The sequence below is a fragment of the Myotis yumanensis genome, unplaced genomic scaffold, assembly GCF_028538775.1.
Source record: "Myotis yumanensis isolate MYYU_CA2020_CCGP unplaced genomic scaffold, mMyoYum1.0.hap1 SCAF_11, whole genome shotgun sequence".
Classification (NCBI taxonomy): Eukaryota; Metazoa; Chordata; class Mammalia; order Chiroptera; family Vespertilionidae; genus Myotis; species Myotis yumanensis.
Window position 1 is genome coordinate 27,375,436 of NW_027223762.1, and position 16,328 is coordinate 27,391,763.

General features: G+C 39.7%; 1 protein-coding gene across 21 annotated transcripts in view; it reads right to left on the reverse strand.

The window, feature by feature from the left end:
* NRXN1 (neurexin 1) overlaps window positions 1-16,328 on the reverse strand; it is a 1,006,580-nt gene that overhangs the window by 606,450 nt on the left and 383,802 nt on the right. For 12 of the 21 annotated variants that reach the window (XM_070429185.1, XM_070429195.1, XM_070429182.1 and 9 more), the window contains 2 exons: window positions 14,486-14,530; window positions 13,299-13,460 (listed from right to left, as the gene is read on the reverse strand). In XM_070429185.1, coding sequence (XP_070285286.1) covers window positions 13,299-13,460; window positions 14,486-14,530 — 207 coding nt within the window. The remainder of the gene's footprint in view (window positions 1-13,298; window positions 13,461-14,485; window positions 14,531-16,328) is intronic. The other 9 variants (XM_070429200.1, XM_070429198.1, XM_070429190.1 and 6 more) reach the window with 2 other exon arrangements.

Sequence of the window (16,328 nt, forward strand, 5' to 3'; positions counted from 1 at the left end):
AAAGAGATTGTGAGGGGTTCTAGGATACAGCCTATTGCAGTCTGCAGCCACCTTGCTTCAAACAGTTATCTTTTTATAAACATTACATAGTGCACACTTGACACTTTTCCTGGGATTAATGGTTTTATTCATGTCAGTGAAAGACATTTCTTTGCTCCTTTACTCACCAAGAAAACTTCAGTCTGAGTGTGCTTCAGTTTAGCGAGGTGCCATTCTTCTTAGCTGCCTCTAGGGGGCGCTTTATTAAAATTCATGTAGCAAAAGCATGCATTTCCCCTAATGGTTTCTTAATGCCTCAATTCCCCAACTGTCTAATTTATACCCAAGGAAGAGTTTACTTCCTTCAGGGCATAACCCCTCATATTACAAAGTTATTAAAATTAAAATAAATACATAGAAGTAAGTTATCAGTAAAATAATCCTGTATAAACCATGGCCTTAAAAAAAAAAATAGAGAGTATATATGGAATTCAGCATAAGAATATGATCATGCAGAAATGATAATTAAGCCAAAGAAACCTGCACATAGTGAGTTTCAGCATTTTGGCAAGGGAAAGAATTGTGCTATGAAAGCACTACTCTAGAAATCAAATAAAGGTTAAGAGACCTATTTTAAAACTGTTATTAAAACACACAGGCATTTTACTTTAATGGTCCTGGGCTCAGTTTCAAATACATCAGAAGCGAATGCTTACGGCTTGGATAAGTACATGTCACCCCAAGACTGTAGCTGCCCTAAATGTGGATCTTTAGGGGACTGGCTTTGCCTGTATCCTTTCCTGGTGGTTAATCTGTCCTCAGGGCACTCAGTCCAGAAGATCCTGATGCTCATCTCTGGACAGAAGGATGAGCCCATCCAGCGGCCTAGAGGAAATGGAGCCTGGGAGAGTTGCAGTGGGTCTTTGAAACTTTTTTTTTTTTTTTTTACATTTTTATTGAGCTTGGAGAGAGAGGAAGGGGGAGAGAGAGAGAAATAAGAATGTGAGAGAGAAATATTGATCAGTCACCTTCCACACATGCCCCGACCAGGGATTGAACCCACAACCCAGATATGTGCCCTCACCAGGAATTGAGCCAGCAACCTTTTGCTGTACAGGACAACGCTCAACCGAGTCATTCTGTCCGGCAAGCCAGAGAAGGGTCTTTGGAGATTTTAGATGCTGAGGTTCTTATTGTAAGCCTCAGAGTCACAACTGAGCTATGAAGTTGCACGTTGTTTTATATTTTAGTATTTCTAAAATCTAGATCTGAGTTGTAACTGAGGCCCATTCTAGCCTAAGTTAATTGGCAGTGTTTAGTGATTCATAACATAATTGTGCATCTTATAGTCAATGATGTCAATAAAATGGGGTTGAGGTGCTGTAGCTCAGTGGTTTTCCAATTTAATTTGCATATGAAATCACCAGGGGATCTTATTAAAACGTATACCGGCAGTCCTTGGGTTATGTCGGACTCGACGTACGTCATTTTGTGGTTACGTCGCCATCTCCCACTTATTTATAAAAAAAAAGTTCCGTCATTTTGACGTATGTACATATGTGCTTTATGTTTTTTATTATTTACCATGAGTAAAGGTCAGGAATTGTTATCTTTCTTTAAAATTTTTTTTTCTGGTTTCACTTCATTACTGCTGTGTATGTGCTCACTACCACATGAGTGAGGTAGGTGCTTCTGTAGGTGGGTTCCCACTTACGGCGAAAATCACTTGCCGTAGGAACGAATCTCCAACGTAACCGAGGACCTACTGTATTGTGAGAGTTAGTAGACCGAGGGAGGGGCTTGGGTCTTTCAATCTGACAAGCACCCAGATAATGTTGATGCTACTGGTTTGCAGGCCACACCTTGATTAGTAAATCCCTAAGTGGGCTCAAGTTGTTGATGGGCTCTCTTTCCTTTTAAACTACCTAAAACCTACAACTTTCAGTTTCATGTCATTGATTAGAAATTCTTCTAATATAAATTCTAAGTAACCTTAAAAATTGTGTTGGCTAACACATAATAAAGCAAATAATCCTATCTAATAAAGAGGGAATATGCAAACTGATCTTCATGCTGTCACAAAGATGGTGGTGCCCACAGCCAATAAGGAGGGAATATGCTAATTGACTGCCCTGCTCTCAAATATGGTGGTGCCCCCAGCCACAAGATGGCGGCACCCTGTCCCCTCAACCCTGCTGGGGCGACTGCCTTCAGAGTCCCCCCAGTCCCCTCAGCCCCCCAGCCACCCAGGGCCGGTTTGAAGTGCAGGCAAGCCTTGGATGGCGGCTGCCCAGCTACCCAGGACCACCCGAGGATCACATAACAAGGGCCAGCTGAGGCTTGCACTGCTGGCAGTGGCAGCAGCAGAGGTGTGATGGGGGCATCGCCTTCCCCTGATTGCCAGTCACCTCCTGCCCCTGAGGGCTCCTAGACTGTGAGAGGGGACAGGCCAGGCTGAGGGACCCCCCCTTCCAGTGTATGAATTTTCTTGCACTGAGCCTCTAGTCTATATATATAAAAGGCTAATATGCTAAGTGTCCAACCATCTGACAAGTTGCTATGACACACACTGACCACCAGAGGGCAGACACTCAATGCAGGAGCTGCCAAGCTGCAGTGAGTTGGCAGTGGCGGTTCTTGGGTGATGCACCCCAATACCAGAGAGGAGGGAGCCTGATTCCTTACGGGGCCACGCGATTCCACCTTTAACCATGGGTTATGTTGTTGCTGGGGCACTGTCGGACCCAAATCTGGTTTACTACACATTTGCATTTGTGTTCCACACCCTGTATGACAACAACTTTGCAGAGTGCCCTCTCGCACTCCAGGACTCCTTAGGGGATGTCGGAGAGCTAGTTTTGCACTGATCCTCACAGACCAAGCCAAGGGACCCCACCTGCCCAGAGGGACGCCACTCACTCTGCAGAAACCGAGGGGGGACCGAGGGAGGTTGTTCAGCCTGTCTCACCCAGTCCCGCCCCGCTGGCCACCTTCACATTAATTTCCTTTCAATGTGCACAAATCTGTGCACCAGGTGACCAGTTATTAAATAATAAGTAACAGTAACACTAAGGAAGGATTGATTTAAATCATTGATTACCACACTGTTAGCCTAGGGACCTTAGGTAAGAAAATGTTAATGAATAAAGTGAATTTACTCTTTCAAACAAACAGTTAAGCCTCACATATGAAAACTCTACTTGGTCTAACATGTGGTGAATACAGGCAAGGACTGCAGCCATTATTTTTGAAAAGTAATGCTAATTAGAATCAGATGATAATAACATCCTTAAAAAGCAAAAAATTACTTGTATTTGAACTATAAAAATTGAGTGACTGTTCCGAATTTGGTTCCTTAAAAGATACCCATGCTTTTCTAAAAGTTTTATGTTTCTCAATCATCTTTACAAATTTTTGATGCATTGGCAAGTGGATACTATAATTTAGGAGAATGAACAAGGAAAGCACACTGTGCTTAGAGTTCACAGAGGATTCTTCTGCGTTCTTTACACATTGGTGATATGGATTCGATTATGTTACAAATAATTTGTGATCCCCAAGTTAATCCACTTTCCTCACAAAAATCTTAGAAAAGTTAAATGAAATAACTTTTAAATAATATAATGTGTGCAATGTCTCAGACTCATCTGCAATCAAGACAATCATCAGGCTTTGTAGGGTCCTTTGCAGGGTCGGCCCATGAAGCAAACCCTATGTGGATTATAATTGTAGCTAAGTCACCATATTAAAATATTACAATATATCAGGTACTATACTGATTACATATTTTGAGTCAATCCTTTACAGGGATGAAAATTAAAGCATAGAAATATTAAATAACTACCAAGACTAGAAAGCCAGGATTTGAATGGCGGTCTGTGATTCCAAAGTCATTTATTTTATCTAATTTAATGTAGTATCAATCTATAAGTAGTTACTGTCACTCCCATTTCATTCATATTTAGAAACTTAGGCTAAGAAAAAAAATATATATGTTCATATATATTTGAAGGACAATTCACTTATCATGACCTTGATTAGATGGCCTATGTTAACCTAATTATCTTATATCCTGGCACTTTGCACAGAGCCTGGTACATAGGACATAGTCATGTAACACACTTAGAACTAAACTAAACACTCAGAGTCACCAATTTCTCTGTGCACCGACTATTTACTCAACAATGATAAAAATCTCATTTCCTATTATTTAAATCACATGCTTTTGAATGACAACAGTATTATTTTCATTTTAAAGTAATTAATTTGTTTTACATGTGTTTCAATAGTGATGATTCTCCTGAAAAAAGACCAATTACCATGCACAGGAATAATTTTCTCCAAACATAGCACTTGATCCAAAGAACTAAAGACAAGAATATAACATCTCATAATAGAAATTAAGATGAAATTCAAAATATTTACTTTGTTTTGGATGGAGTTCAGATTTTTAAATATGGCTCAAACTTGGTTAAGTACAAACTGTATTTATATGGAGCTTTTTTACTTTCTTTTACTTCGTAATGTGTGTCCTAATCCTTCATGCCATTAGTCTTTCCTATTCTTTTCCCATTATGAGTGGAACTAATTCATTGTGCTATATTCCCATATAATATCATGCCCATTAAAGAGCTGAGCAAAGAGAGACAGAGAGGATAACTCAGATTACCTTTTCACCTTTGGAAGTGTTACTGATTTTCTCGGGTAGAATTATTTTACTTCTGCTGTGTTTCTAGAGCAATTTTTTTATATCTTACTTCAGGAACTTGTCTTGTAATTTTCTGTTTCTTTGTCGGGCAGTCCTTCCAGATTCTTATGTGCATTCTCTTTCTTATGTATGTGTCCCCAGTATTTAGTACAGAGCCAGCACATCATAGGTACAGATTAATGATGGTTTATTGAATGTGTACATGCAAGGCTTAATGCATAAGCAAATGGAGACATTAAAGCAAGATACTCTAGTGGGTACTGAAATTAAGAGGAAATGTTCAGTCTTAGACATTATTCATTACTGCTCTCTGCTGAGCTAGAAAATGTCATTTACTACACAGTGTATCAAGTCCTCAAAATTAAAATGCCATTGAACCCCCTACCAAAACATGCTAGGCTAGTTTGATATCTGACAGCACGACAATGCATTATGGCAACTGCTGATATAGTTCCAGGCTATGAGGCATCTGTTGAAAATGACGGGAAATAAAAATCTGTGGGTCCCCTGGAAGGGAGGTTGCTATGTTCAAAGAGCTGAATTCCAGACAAGGACTCGCCAGATGCTCTGTGGACTAGAGAGCTGAGTTTCACCTCCTCGGGGACCTGAGCAGATGGGACTCCCTGAACCCAATCTCCAAGAGAAGTGTGTATGGCAAAATGCCTAGTTTCTGCCCCAATTTCTTATTTCCCTTGTCCCTAAGGCTACAATTCACAGAAGCATACTTACTCTTAGCAATGTATGAAGCTAACACTATAGAAACCTGGAAAGTACTTCTTCCCAATGTGCTATGTGTGCATCCTGTTCGTGTGGTTGGCTACAGAGTACAGACATTTATGACAAGCATTATTTATGCACTTAAAAAAGAAGGGTGTGTGGACTACTAGAGTGGAGAACAGAACTATAGAGGTCACGTCTTGGTACTAGCTAGAGCACTAGAAGGAGAAAAAAAAAACACCTCTGGAAGCTCATGTATAACTGGGCACCTAAGAGCTTCTGCTAATAGAAATAGCTCCTCCTCCTTCTTTCTTGGCCCCCGCCCCCCCCACCCCACCCCTGATTAGGCCTTCTCTTCTCCAACATCCTAGTAATCTAGGATGCATTTTTATTATCTCTTTCCCCTCATAGGTTCCTATAAAGTCCATTTAATATAACTTTACCTTTATGAAAATATTGAGAATAAGGAAAAAGAACTGAGATTACACTATGAGTAGAAAAATCTAAATAGAGTAGCAGTTAAAGGCAAGAATTATTAGTTTTCAGTTATCAGTTGAAGGTCAAGTTACTCAGTTCAGATCTTGGCTCTGTTACTTAGTAATTGTTTGCCCTTAGGTCAGTTACCTAGTTAGTCTGTTACCTCCTATCTCCACATCCTCAAGTGCTAAATAGGGATAGTAGTAATGTATAACTATTACTGCACTTGGAGTGTTACCTTTGAGTATACAAAGCACTGAAAAAGCTATAGTGTACACGTCTATGTAAAGTATTAATAAAACTAAAATGCTACAATTCCACACACAAAAAAAATTTTTTCTTCTCTGACTCCCTTGCTGCTATGTTTGAAATACCAGATATCAAATTATTTCACACAGTTCCATTAATCTATTTTTTTCAAGTAAATTGTTAATTTTGCTGTGTTGCTGATGATCTTAGGCACATGCTTATTAGGTAACACACTGGATGTTGTAGATATTATGAGAAATAGAAAATACTTAATATATTATTATTGCTACTCTGGAATATACCAATCCCCTTACTCTTTCAGCAATAGCTCTGACTTTTAGCATCCCTTTGTGTGGTGCCTGGTGTGACCATAGGCACAATTAGTAACATAGAGTTTATGTTACTGGAGTTTATTTGGATAATCTGATTCAGACAGTGCGCTCAACTAGCAGGACTACTCCACTCAGATAGAAAACCAAGGTCAAAGTCCAATCCCACCACTCAGAGAGAGGCAGGTGCTCTGCTGAGATCTCAGGGTTCTCATTTACACATGAGGATATTATTATTATTATTATCATTATTATTATTATTACATCGCAGGGGTTCTTGGGGAGACACCCTTAAAATGAAAGGAAGCTTTCTGACTTTACAATAGCTGTGGTCTGCTGTCCTGCAAAGGAAAGAAGGCAAAGGTAATTGAGCTCAGCTTGCATTTTGGTGCTAGCACTTTATTACAGCAGGAGACTGGAAACGCATTTCAGTATGTTCAAGATCCAAAAGGAAGCAGGCAGGACCTATAATTAATCAGGTTAGTGACACCTAAGAATTTGTCAGATTCTTTGACATACCCACAAACTCCAGTTTGCTTTCTGGTTAGTTTTAAAAGCAAACTGCCATCTTCTGTGTTTTAAATCAGATGGAGAAAATTTATTTATTTTGAACTGCTCAAAACACTATAGGCCAATTTCTCTCCTCTCCAGCCCAGCTCTCTTATATTATGAGTTACTAAGCCAAGACCCTGCCTCTAGGAAGGCAGCCCAGAGCCATTGCATGAGTCCTTGTATTAGGGGAATTCCCTTGTGGTTTTGTTGGTTTGGTTTGCAATCTATTCACTTTGTGGGCCATTAGAAAAACCTATCTTAAAACAATTAGTTCAAGTGAGATATTTTACCAAATATAATTAAGATAGTATTATCCCTAGTTATATAACAAAATGGTGAGCAAAAATATATGGACCTGTATGAAAATGTCTAGGAAGAAGTGAGCTGGGAATGCATAAAGCAATTCTCTTCCCCTAAGAGTGAATGAAGCTTGTGGAAAGATCAATGTAAATAAACTGTAACATGCTACCTACTGACATATAAACCATGGCAACATAACAAGAAGAAAGGGGGAACGTATCACTAGGTATCAGGAACCCCAAGAAGGAAGAGCCTGGAGGAAATGAAAAGCTGGGGAGAAATGTGCTTAACCTTGACCTTGGAGCCTATGTCAAGAGGTCCCCCCAACTAAAAAAGTTCTCCTTCCCCCCATGCTTCATGATTTATAGACACCAGTGAACATCTCACCTCCCAAAGTTCCAGGAAAAGTAACGTAATATGCAAATTCTGCACTGGATTTTTGTTCTTACATGTAAATTACAGGATTCTACTCCTGTCTGAGCAACAAGGGAAATAAGAGAACAGAAGGACACCTGAGGACCCACATTTGAGGAGCTAGTTCCACCATAGAAGGGGTAAATTGAGAAGCCTTCACAATTTCCTAAAGTTCTCTTTTGTCCAAAAGAAGAAAAACAGGGATTAAGGAGTACTTGCACAAAGTAAATATGGCACCTCTTTCCCAGTGCTAATACTGGTACGCTGTGGGAATTAAAGTGTTACCGCTGCATAAGGCAAAGGAGACCATACTAATAGCATACAATAAGCAATTATTTTTTCACAGTCGGGGAAAATGCTTACATAAGAGCATGTTTTCTGAACCTCATCCACCTCATAGCATCTTCCAAATTTTTAGTGCTAAAAGTTTCTCAGAGTAATTAAAGGCTGAGCTGATCTAATTAGTTTGATGAAATTTTCAGTAGGGATTTAATTCTCCCTAGCACTTCACTTGCCTTTTTTTTTCTTTTTTCCTAGAATCCTTTCTTAGGCTCATCCTAAGCAACATTTAGTGACAGGATTCTAAATTGCCTCACACAGGCAGCGTCTCCACTCAAAGGATGAGAGCAGGTATATATGGCTAAAAAGCAAACTTTAAATACAACATTCTATGTTGTTTTATTGAATACCATCCTTTCATACCTCTTCAGTTTTATTTTTCCTCCTAATAAATGATCCATATACATAAAAACCTAAGCGACTGCCCAACCATCTGACTGGTCAGTAGCTATGGTGCACACTGATCACCAGGGGGCAGACGCTCAATGCACATGCATGGAGACATGGAACAGACTAATGAATCTCAGAGGGAAGGGGGAGGGCGGGAAGAGATTAACCAAAGATCTTATATGCATACTAGAGGCCAGGTGCATGGATTCATGCACCAGTGGGGTCTTTCAGCCTGGCCTGCAGGCAACAGGCCAAAACCGGCTCTCTGACATCCCCCCAGGGGTCCCAGATTGCAAGAGGGTGCAGACCAGGCAGAGGGATCCCACGGGTGCATGAATCCCTGTACCGGGCCTCTGGTGTTAAATAAACTTCACTCCGCAGATGGGAAATAGATGTTTCAAAGCATTTTGGAGGCACAAAAAAATGCATATAGCAAGAGAGTCTAAGGCAAGATTAATGAGAGAGCAGCATGACCCTTACTTGTAAGTCATTTTCTAACAGCACCAAGTCCTCATGGCCAAAATATTCATAAAGAAATACATATTAGTGAAATGTTCCTCCATCTCTGAGGATTTAAAAAATATCTCTATAATGAGCATCTTAGAAATCATCTCTGATACTTTTATATAGAACAATGTATTCCAAGAAGTCTAAGGTGAATGGACAGGTCTGTAGATGTCTTCAAATAGATTCCAAGCATCCCACTAAGATGCCATTTATCTTTTTGCAGGGTCAACCAATTCCCTCTTGTGGTATAATAGTCACTTAAAACTTCTTGTTGGGAAAATTAAATTAAATTCAAAATGATGAATGCCGAAACCGGTTTGGCTCAGTGGATAGAGCGTCGGCCTGCGGACTGAAGGGTCCCAGGTTCGATTCCGGTCAAGGGCATGTACCTGGGTTTCAGGCACATCCCCAGTGGGAGGTGTGCAGGAGGCAGCTGATCGATGTTTCTAACTCTCTATCTCTCTCCCTTCCTCTCTGTAAAAAATCAATAAAATATATTTAAAAAAAAAAAATTCAAAATGATGAATAATTCTTAAGGAACATATATTATAGCTTTTACTCAATGTTATAAAAATGCAATTAAAATATAAAAAAATGTTTCTTGCCAGAGCATTGGTATTGCTTTTGTAAACAACAGATTGAAATAGCATAATTTTTAAAGGTGTATTATTCTCTAAAAATTTCATAGATGCGAGCTGTATATAATGGTAATTTATTATTTAAAAATTTCCTGTTTTTTCTTAAATTTATTTCCTTTGAAAGTAATTTTCAGTAGCTCAAACATTTATCCAAAGATTTTTCCATGCACTTATAATAAAAATATAAGTTTTAAAAAACTGCTTTGATCCTCCATTATAAATTCGTGACTATTCAAATTTCCCTCTCATTTTGAACAAAGTATAATGTATAAAGTTCAGGTTAGATTTTGTTGAACTAATTTTACTTTATTTTGAAATTTAACACCCCCCCGCCCAAAAGAATAATATTCTTAATAAGGGTTGGTTGCTCTACATGCAAACCAAGTCTTATTTCAAAAAAACATTACCAAATGCCATATATATAAAGCCCTAATTGTTTCTCTATGTAGAATGATTTCTTCTTTAACTTCAATCTTTTAAGAGTGAAGATGTGAATACATGATAGTGGTAAGACATTATTAAGGCTGTACTTTGAGTGCCACTCGTTACAATGAAAGAGAGCCAGCCATTCAAATATTATATTTTATCTGATAGGATTCTGTGTTCTAATCCTGTTACCCCCTCATTGCTCTTGATGGGTCTGCAACTTCTCTAGCTCAGTGTCCCCATTTCCAAAATAAGGAGGTTGGACTGGAAGAATGATTTACAGGATCCTTTCTATTCAACAGTCCAAAATTTCTTCTGTGACTTCAGACAGGTGCTATGAGTGTCTCCCCCAGGACTGGTCATCCTAAGAGGGATTATGTACTAGATTGAAAAAAAAAATGTTATGAGCCATAAATGAAACCATAATTAAGGTTTTATACATGCAATGTGATACAGGGCAGAAAGCCCAACAGAGTTCAGGAAGGCTTCCACGGGCCGAGTGTTAAAAGAGATGTGGTGAGAATGAACATGGGCATGTTCCTCCTGTCTTTTCAGTAATAATACAAAGCTCAGCTATCTGAAACAAGGTGATTTAACTCAAAATCTATGATACTTTGTCACAATTTCATTTCAGAGTTAGGAAGAGCAGGGCATTCTAAATAGTCATTCAGACACGGATGGAAGCTATGAACCATCTGAAAGCCCTTTGAGTGAGGTCTGTTTTGATTTATAGGCTGATTGTGCCTGCATCCTTCCACCCTCTAGCGTGTTGGGAGGAAATAAAGTGCAAGAGATTACACATCAAAACGACTGCAGCACTTGCTCTAAACACATGCCCCAGGCTGTGGAAGAGAGATGAGGGATGCGCCCAATCACTAAAGAGGAGTGATAGCTATCCCAAACCTATAAAAAGACAATAGTATGAGTGAATCCTCACTGCATGGATTCAGTAACTACCAATTAAGTGCCATCGGAGAGACCACCTGACTTGTTTTTTGCTGTCGTGTTTTTTATGTGTGCGGTTGAAAGACCAATTGAGAAAAAGATTAATTCTAAAGTGTACGGACTACTCATTATCATTTAAACATGAAAGACATTAATCTGAAACTGCAATTTTAGCTTAAGGCAATTCACTGTAGCTTCATACACACACACAATTGCCCCGCCCAAAGACAATGAGGTTCAGCTAAACTCAGGCGTTGACTGCAGAAATACTCATGCTCTTACAGGATACCTGACAGGGCTCTTTAGCTAGAGATCCATGGATTCCCTTTCCTTTGTCCAGTCCTTGTGGGGACTAACTTCCTATAGATAAGCAGGACATAGGGGCTGATGGTAGGCTGGCCTGTTGAGAGTGAAAGTGAGGAAATAGTGTGGGTGTGGCTGATTCTTTCTCCAACCCCAATTCCCATCACCAGAGGGGGTTTCAAACATCTGATGTTTTGAAATTATGTTTCTTATCACGTTCCTCCCAACTAGAAATACTTTATCTTTTGCCTATCCAAACCACAATTATCCTTCAAGACTTTCATATTCTTACTCTTCTGTGTATCGTCCTTGTCTACCAGATGTCTCTCTCCTTTCACTCTTTTGGAACTCCACTGGGTGTAACTGGGCCACACAATTTAAGACCCCATTCCTCACAGTCTACTGCACATTTCTAAAAAAACAGTTCTCAGTTTATAGCAAACTTAAGGGTTTGTACACTTTTCTACAGCAAGAACCCTAACATACATTTTTGTTGGGATGCAGTATATTATGGGCTAAGAACACAAAAGACTCTGACATCCTACTTCCCTGATTAAGCCCTAGGCCTCAATACTTCTTACATGAGGTCTTGCTCAAGAAACTTACCTACTCTGAACCTGTTTCCTTATCTGAAAATGCAGATAATAAAATTACCACCTATATTGTGGAGATCCCTGTAAAGCTCTTAGGATAGTATCAGGCACAAAATAAGAGCTCAAAAAATGTCAATAACATTATTATAATAATTATAATAATTATCATTATTTTATTATGTCCACAGAGATTAACACAATCCTGACTCATACTATATATTTTTAAAGCTAGAAGTTATTCCCTGGGAAAGAATCGATCCCTCCCACCACAAAGTATGGTTAGATCCAGCCTGTCAGAATTACATCTCCTTGCATTTGTTAAAACTATAGCATTTCTAATCCCCCTTAGGACTCTTCTATACACTACTTGCTGGGCAGTGCCACGCCCAGTGAGTTCACATAAATGGAAAACAAGTAAGGATGACCCCAGCAGTGACTGTTTTTCACCGATGCTTGCCCAAATCAAGTTTATATGATTAGAATATTTCTTTTAAAATTATTCAAAGTATATCACTGCTTATCAACAACACCCACAGCTAACCCGTATAAATTCATTTATTGAACTTTACATTTTAGAGGTCTATACCAAGCATGTCTTGGCCCACGGGCTGCATGCCTCGCTTATTTGGCCCGTGTTAGCTTTTGAGTTTGCCATGCTTGGTCTACACCATCAAACTTCAGCTCAATGAAGCAAGAGGAACCTCTGGCTGCAGAAGCCACAAGAAACTGGGTTAAGCTAAATAAAAACAGGCAGCTCTTATGGGAAAATATTCACACAAATTGAAATTCAAGAACTCTGTGATCTTTCTCTGCTCATACCCCAACAAGTGCCAATCCCATCAAAAGTTACAGCACTTAATGACAGAGAAGGATGAGGATGAAGTGACTGATATCTTTTATCCTGAGAGAGTTGGTCAAGTAAACATCAAGTAAGCTCATCAGGTCATAAATGAAACAGCTTTACTTCCTTCAGAACATATTGAATATGTCGTAACAAAACTGTTTCATCATATAGACTCATTTTTTATAGTCTCTCTCTTGTAGCCTAACTTTTTTCCAGTAATGTTCAAACATGATTGTACAGTATACATAACACCCAAGGCATTTAAGTAAAAATGAGCAAAGCAGTTACCTGAACTCCAGACACTGTATTTCTTTACGTTTGACTTTCTTTTATAGCTATTATGCAGCTGCCCATGCAGATCTTAATTGTGAATTACAGTCTACTTCAGAAGAGGAACTTAATTCCTTCATAATGTCCTATGAGCTGCCCACCTCCCCCGATCCTACATAAACAGCAGTAGAATACTGTACTTAAGGTTGTGTCAATGGACTCCACAAACACCAGGTCTTCAGCAAACCTGCTTTCAATCCAGATCTGAAATGATGAGGTCATGAATTAGGAAGTGATTCTGGTGGCGGTGATATTTACCTCTTTGAGACAGCCCATAAAGTTGTTACTGACTGGAGACCCTGGGAGGTCTGCTGTGCTGGGACTGCCTCCGACATAGAAAAAGTCATCAGAACCCAGCATGGTGTAATCTTCTTGCGTGTAGCCGGTTGTGGTAAGAATCCCATCCACTGAGATTGTCACCTAGATAACAAAGCACAGGGAAAGGACACGCTATACTCAGACCTAGATACTGTAATCCTGGGATATGCCTGTTTGTGTTTTGTTTTATTTTTTCATTTTGCTTTTTTTTTTTTTTTGCTTATTGTTTTTTTCTGTTTTAGTTTTTGTTTTTTTTTTAGACCTACAGCGGAACCCATTTTCATGTCTGTTTGAGGTTTATCTTGGATTCTATTCAACTAGCCCTAAGAGAGCTAAGCTAGTTAGAGAGTTAACTGATTATTGAACTACTGTGTCAGCATCATCCCTACTGCAACTCAAAAGTTATTGAGCAGACACAAAAATGGTGTTAGTAAAATGCTTCCTAGGTTAGTTTTGCTGGTGTACATATTAGTAAAGTTTAGTCGTCCGTTATTAACTAATCACAACGTGCACCTTGTTAACATAAAAGGCACAAGCTATTTCCAGCAACGTCACTCTTGGCACTACTGAGCGGCGGTTGTCATGCAAGTGCCTGCGCCCATGCCGAAGGGGAGGGAAGGCAAAACAACCCGTGGAAGCGGCACGCCCGATGCGCACATGCAGGGGGGACAGTACGGTTCAGGGAAGGAAAGAAAACAGGGGGAACCAAAGGGAAAACAAACCAACAAACAAACAAAAAACTGCTTTGTGATGACGTAAAGATGAGTGGGTGTGGCATCTCCAACATTCCCAAATCAAGTGTGCATGCCATGCGTCATGAATGGTTAGAGACTGGCTGAGCCTGCGGTCACTCCGGCCAGCCACCATTTGTCTGATCCCGTGTTAACCACAGCTGGATGCAAAACGTTCGAAACGTTAACGATGCCCCCTACAGGTGAGTTGGAAAACAGAAGTTGACAGGAACAGGTAAAAAATAAGAAGGTCCACAACAGATGAAAAGAAGGAGGTCAAAGTAAGCAGAAGAGTACCAACCGCAGTTCCTCTTTTGTTAATGATGTCTACAGTTAAAAGAAAGAAAGAAAACACACGGCAAACCCAAAATAAGAAACAATTAGAATGATATCTACCGAACAATGTAGTTTGTTTACCATAGCGTGTCCAATGCCTGAGTGCTTTGTGGAGAAGGGGGGAGAAAGGAAATTAAAAACTGTGAACAGAATAACGATCGTTACTTAAAAAATATGATGGTCTCTACCATGTTAGTACATTTTTTTTTTTTTGATTCAGGTAACGGTTAGTAGAATGAAACATTCCATGAATGACATGTTAGTTATTAAGCATGTTAGTAACATAGAAAAAGGGCAAAAAAATTTTACAAGAAAAAAGCAGACTAACAAATAGGCCTCCCACAGAGGTAAATATTTTTTCCTGCCAGTTTTGTTCATAACTTGCTACCAGACAGAAACAGACATATGGCAACATTCCCTTTGTCTCCCTGAGTACATCTGACAGACATTTTAAAAAGCTTAGAAGGGATTCAAAGGCCTGAAGCTCATCAGCTGACCACTGCCACCCTATGCCCATAAGTGACCCCAACCCCACCCTGGCCCTCCCCAGCCCCAGCAAATTCGTAGGAATCGGTTGGCATTGCCCTGCTACTCAATTTTACAGCATACAAGGACTCCTCCTCAACTCCAAAACTTCCTTCGGTCATATTGATGGACTTTAGGGTCACAGATTACTGCAATGAAACAAAGCAAAGATCCTGACACATAAAATGAGTAGAATGGGTTTGTGTTTAATCTGTCCTGCCACACATGCACCCCGGCTGAACGGCTACGGTGTCCTTTGGGCTACCAAAGTTTGCTCAGAGTTTGCTCTGGAACCTGAGCAAAGGCAAATCTAGAAAGTGGGCTCCTCAAGCCCCACCCTTCCTTCTGTGCTTCTCTCAGATGAGCCTCCGGTCTCTTGGTGTGTATCTGAGAGAAGGAATAAAGAAAGAAAAACCAAAGAGACAGACTTATCGGAAGTCCGGGTTCTACAGCTGTACTGAGGGTGGGTGACCACCTCCCAAGGCCGGTGTGATGCCTGCAGGGCCCCTTGCATGCCAATCAGGCCTCTGACAGGTGCTCGGGGAGGTCTCGGGAATCCTTCAGTTTCACTGGTCTGCCTTAGCTCGGCTACCGCTGCTATTCTACAATCCCCCTTGCCTTTTCTCCCTTGGCTAGTCTAAGCCTCTCCGAAGTGGGAAAGAAAAGGTTAGACAGTTAACAGCTCAGAAAGAGAGGGCTATTTTAGGAAAGGAAAACCCGAGACAATCGATCACTCTGCAACTGTTCAGAGAAACAACAAATATGTTAAGGATATTAGTTTGAGATCAGTATGGACTGCAGAAAATTAGTCACTGTCAACACTTCACAAAACGACACACTGTAATTTCATGAATTTCAAATGATAACCAAAACTTATCATGTTCAATATATAAGCATAATCTACTCACTTTCATCTGTGTATATATATATTTATATATACTGTAATAATATGTCTCAGTTAAAACATACAGTATATGTGGACCCATAGATTAACTACAGAATGGATCATTATCTTGTATATAGACTTCTGCAAGATTTTTTTTTAAATACAATTAAATAGAAATGGACACCTAGAATGTGAACTGGCCTCTCGGGAGTCATTTGGGTTAAACTAAAAGTGTCTGTTCTAAAAATAAAATAAAAAAAATAGATAACTTCATAAACAGACTCTTCAGGAGATATGTAAACTCCTAAAGCCACTTTTCCCCCCACAGGGATTTTTCTTGTCCCCATTTCAAAGGAGGGGGGTGGGAAGGGGGCAGGGATTGATACAATCCCCGATCACAAACACATGTTTATTGACTACAAAAAAGGAACTGTGATTTAATGACCCCAATGTGCATGCTTCCAAATGATCACCATGAAAACTATAATTTAA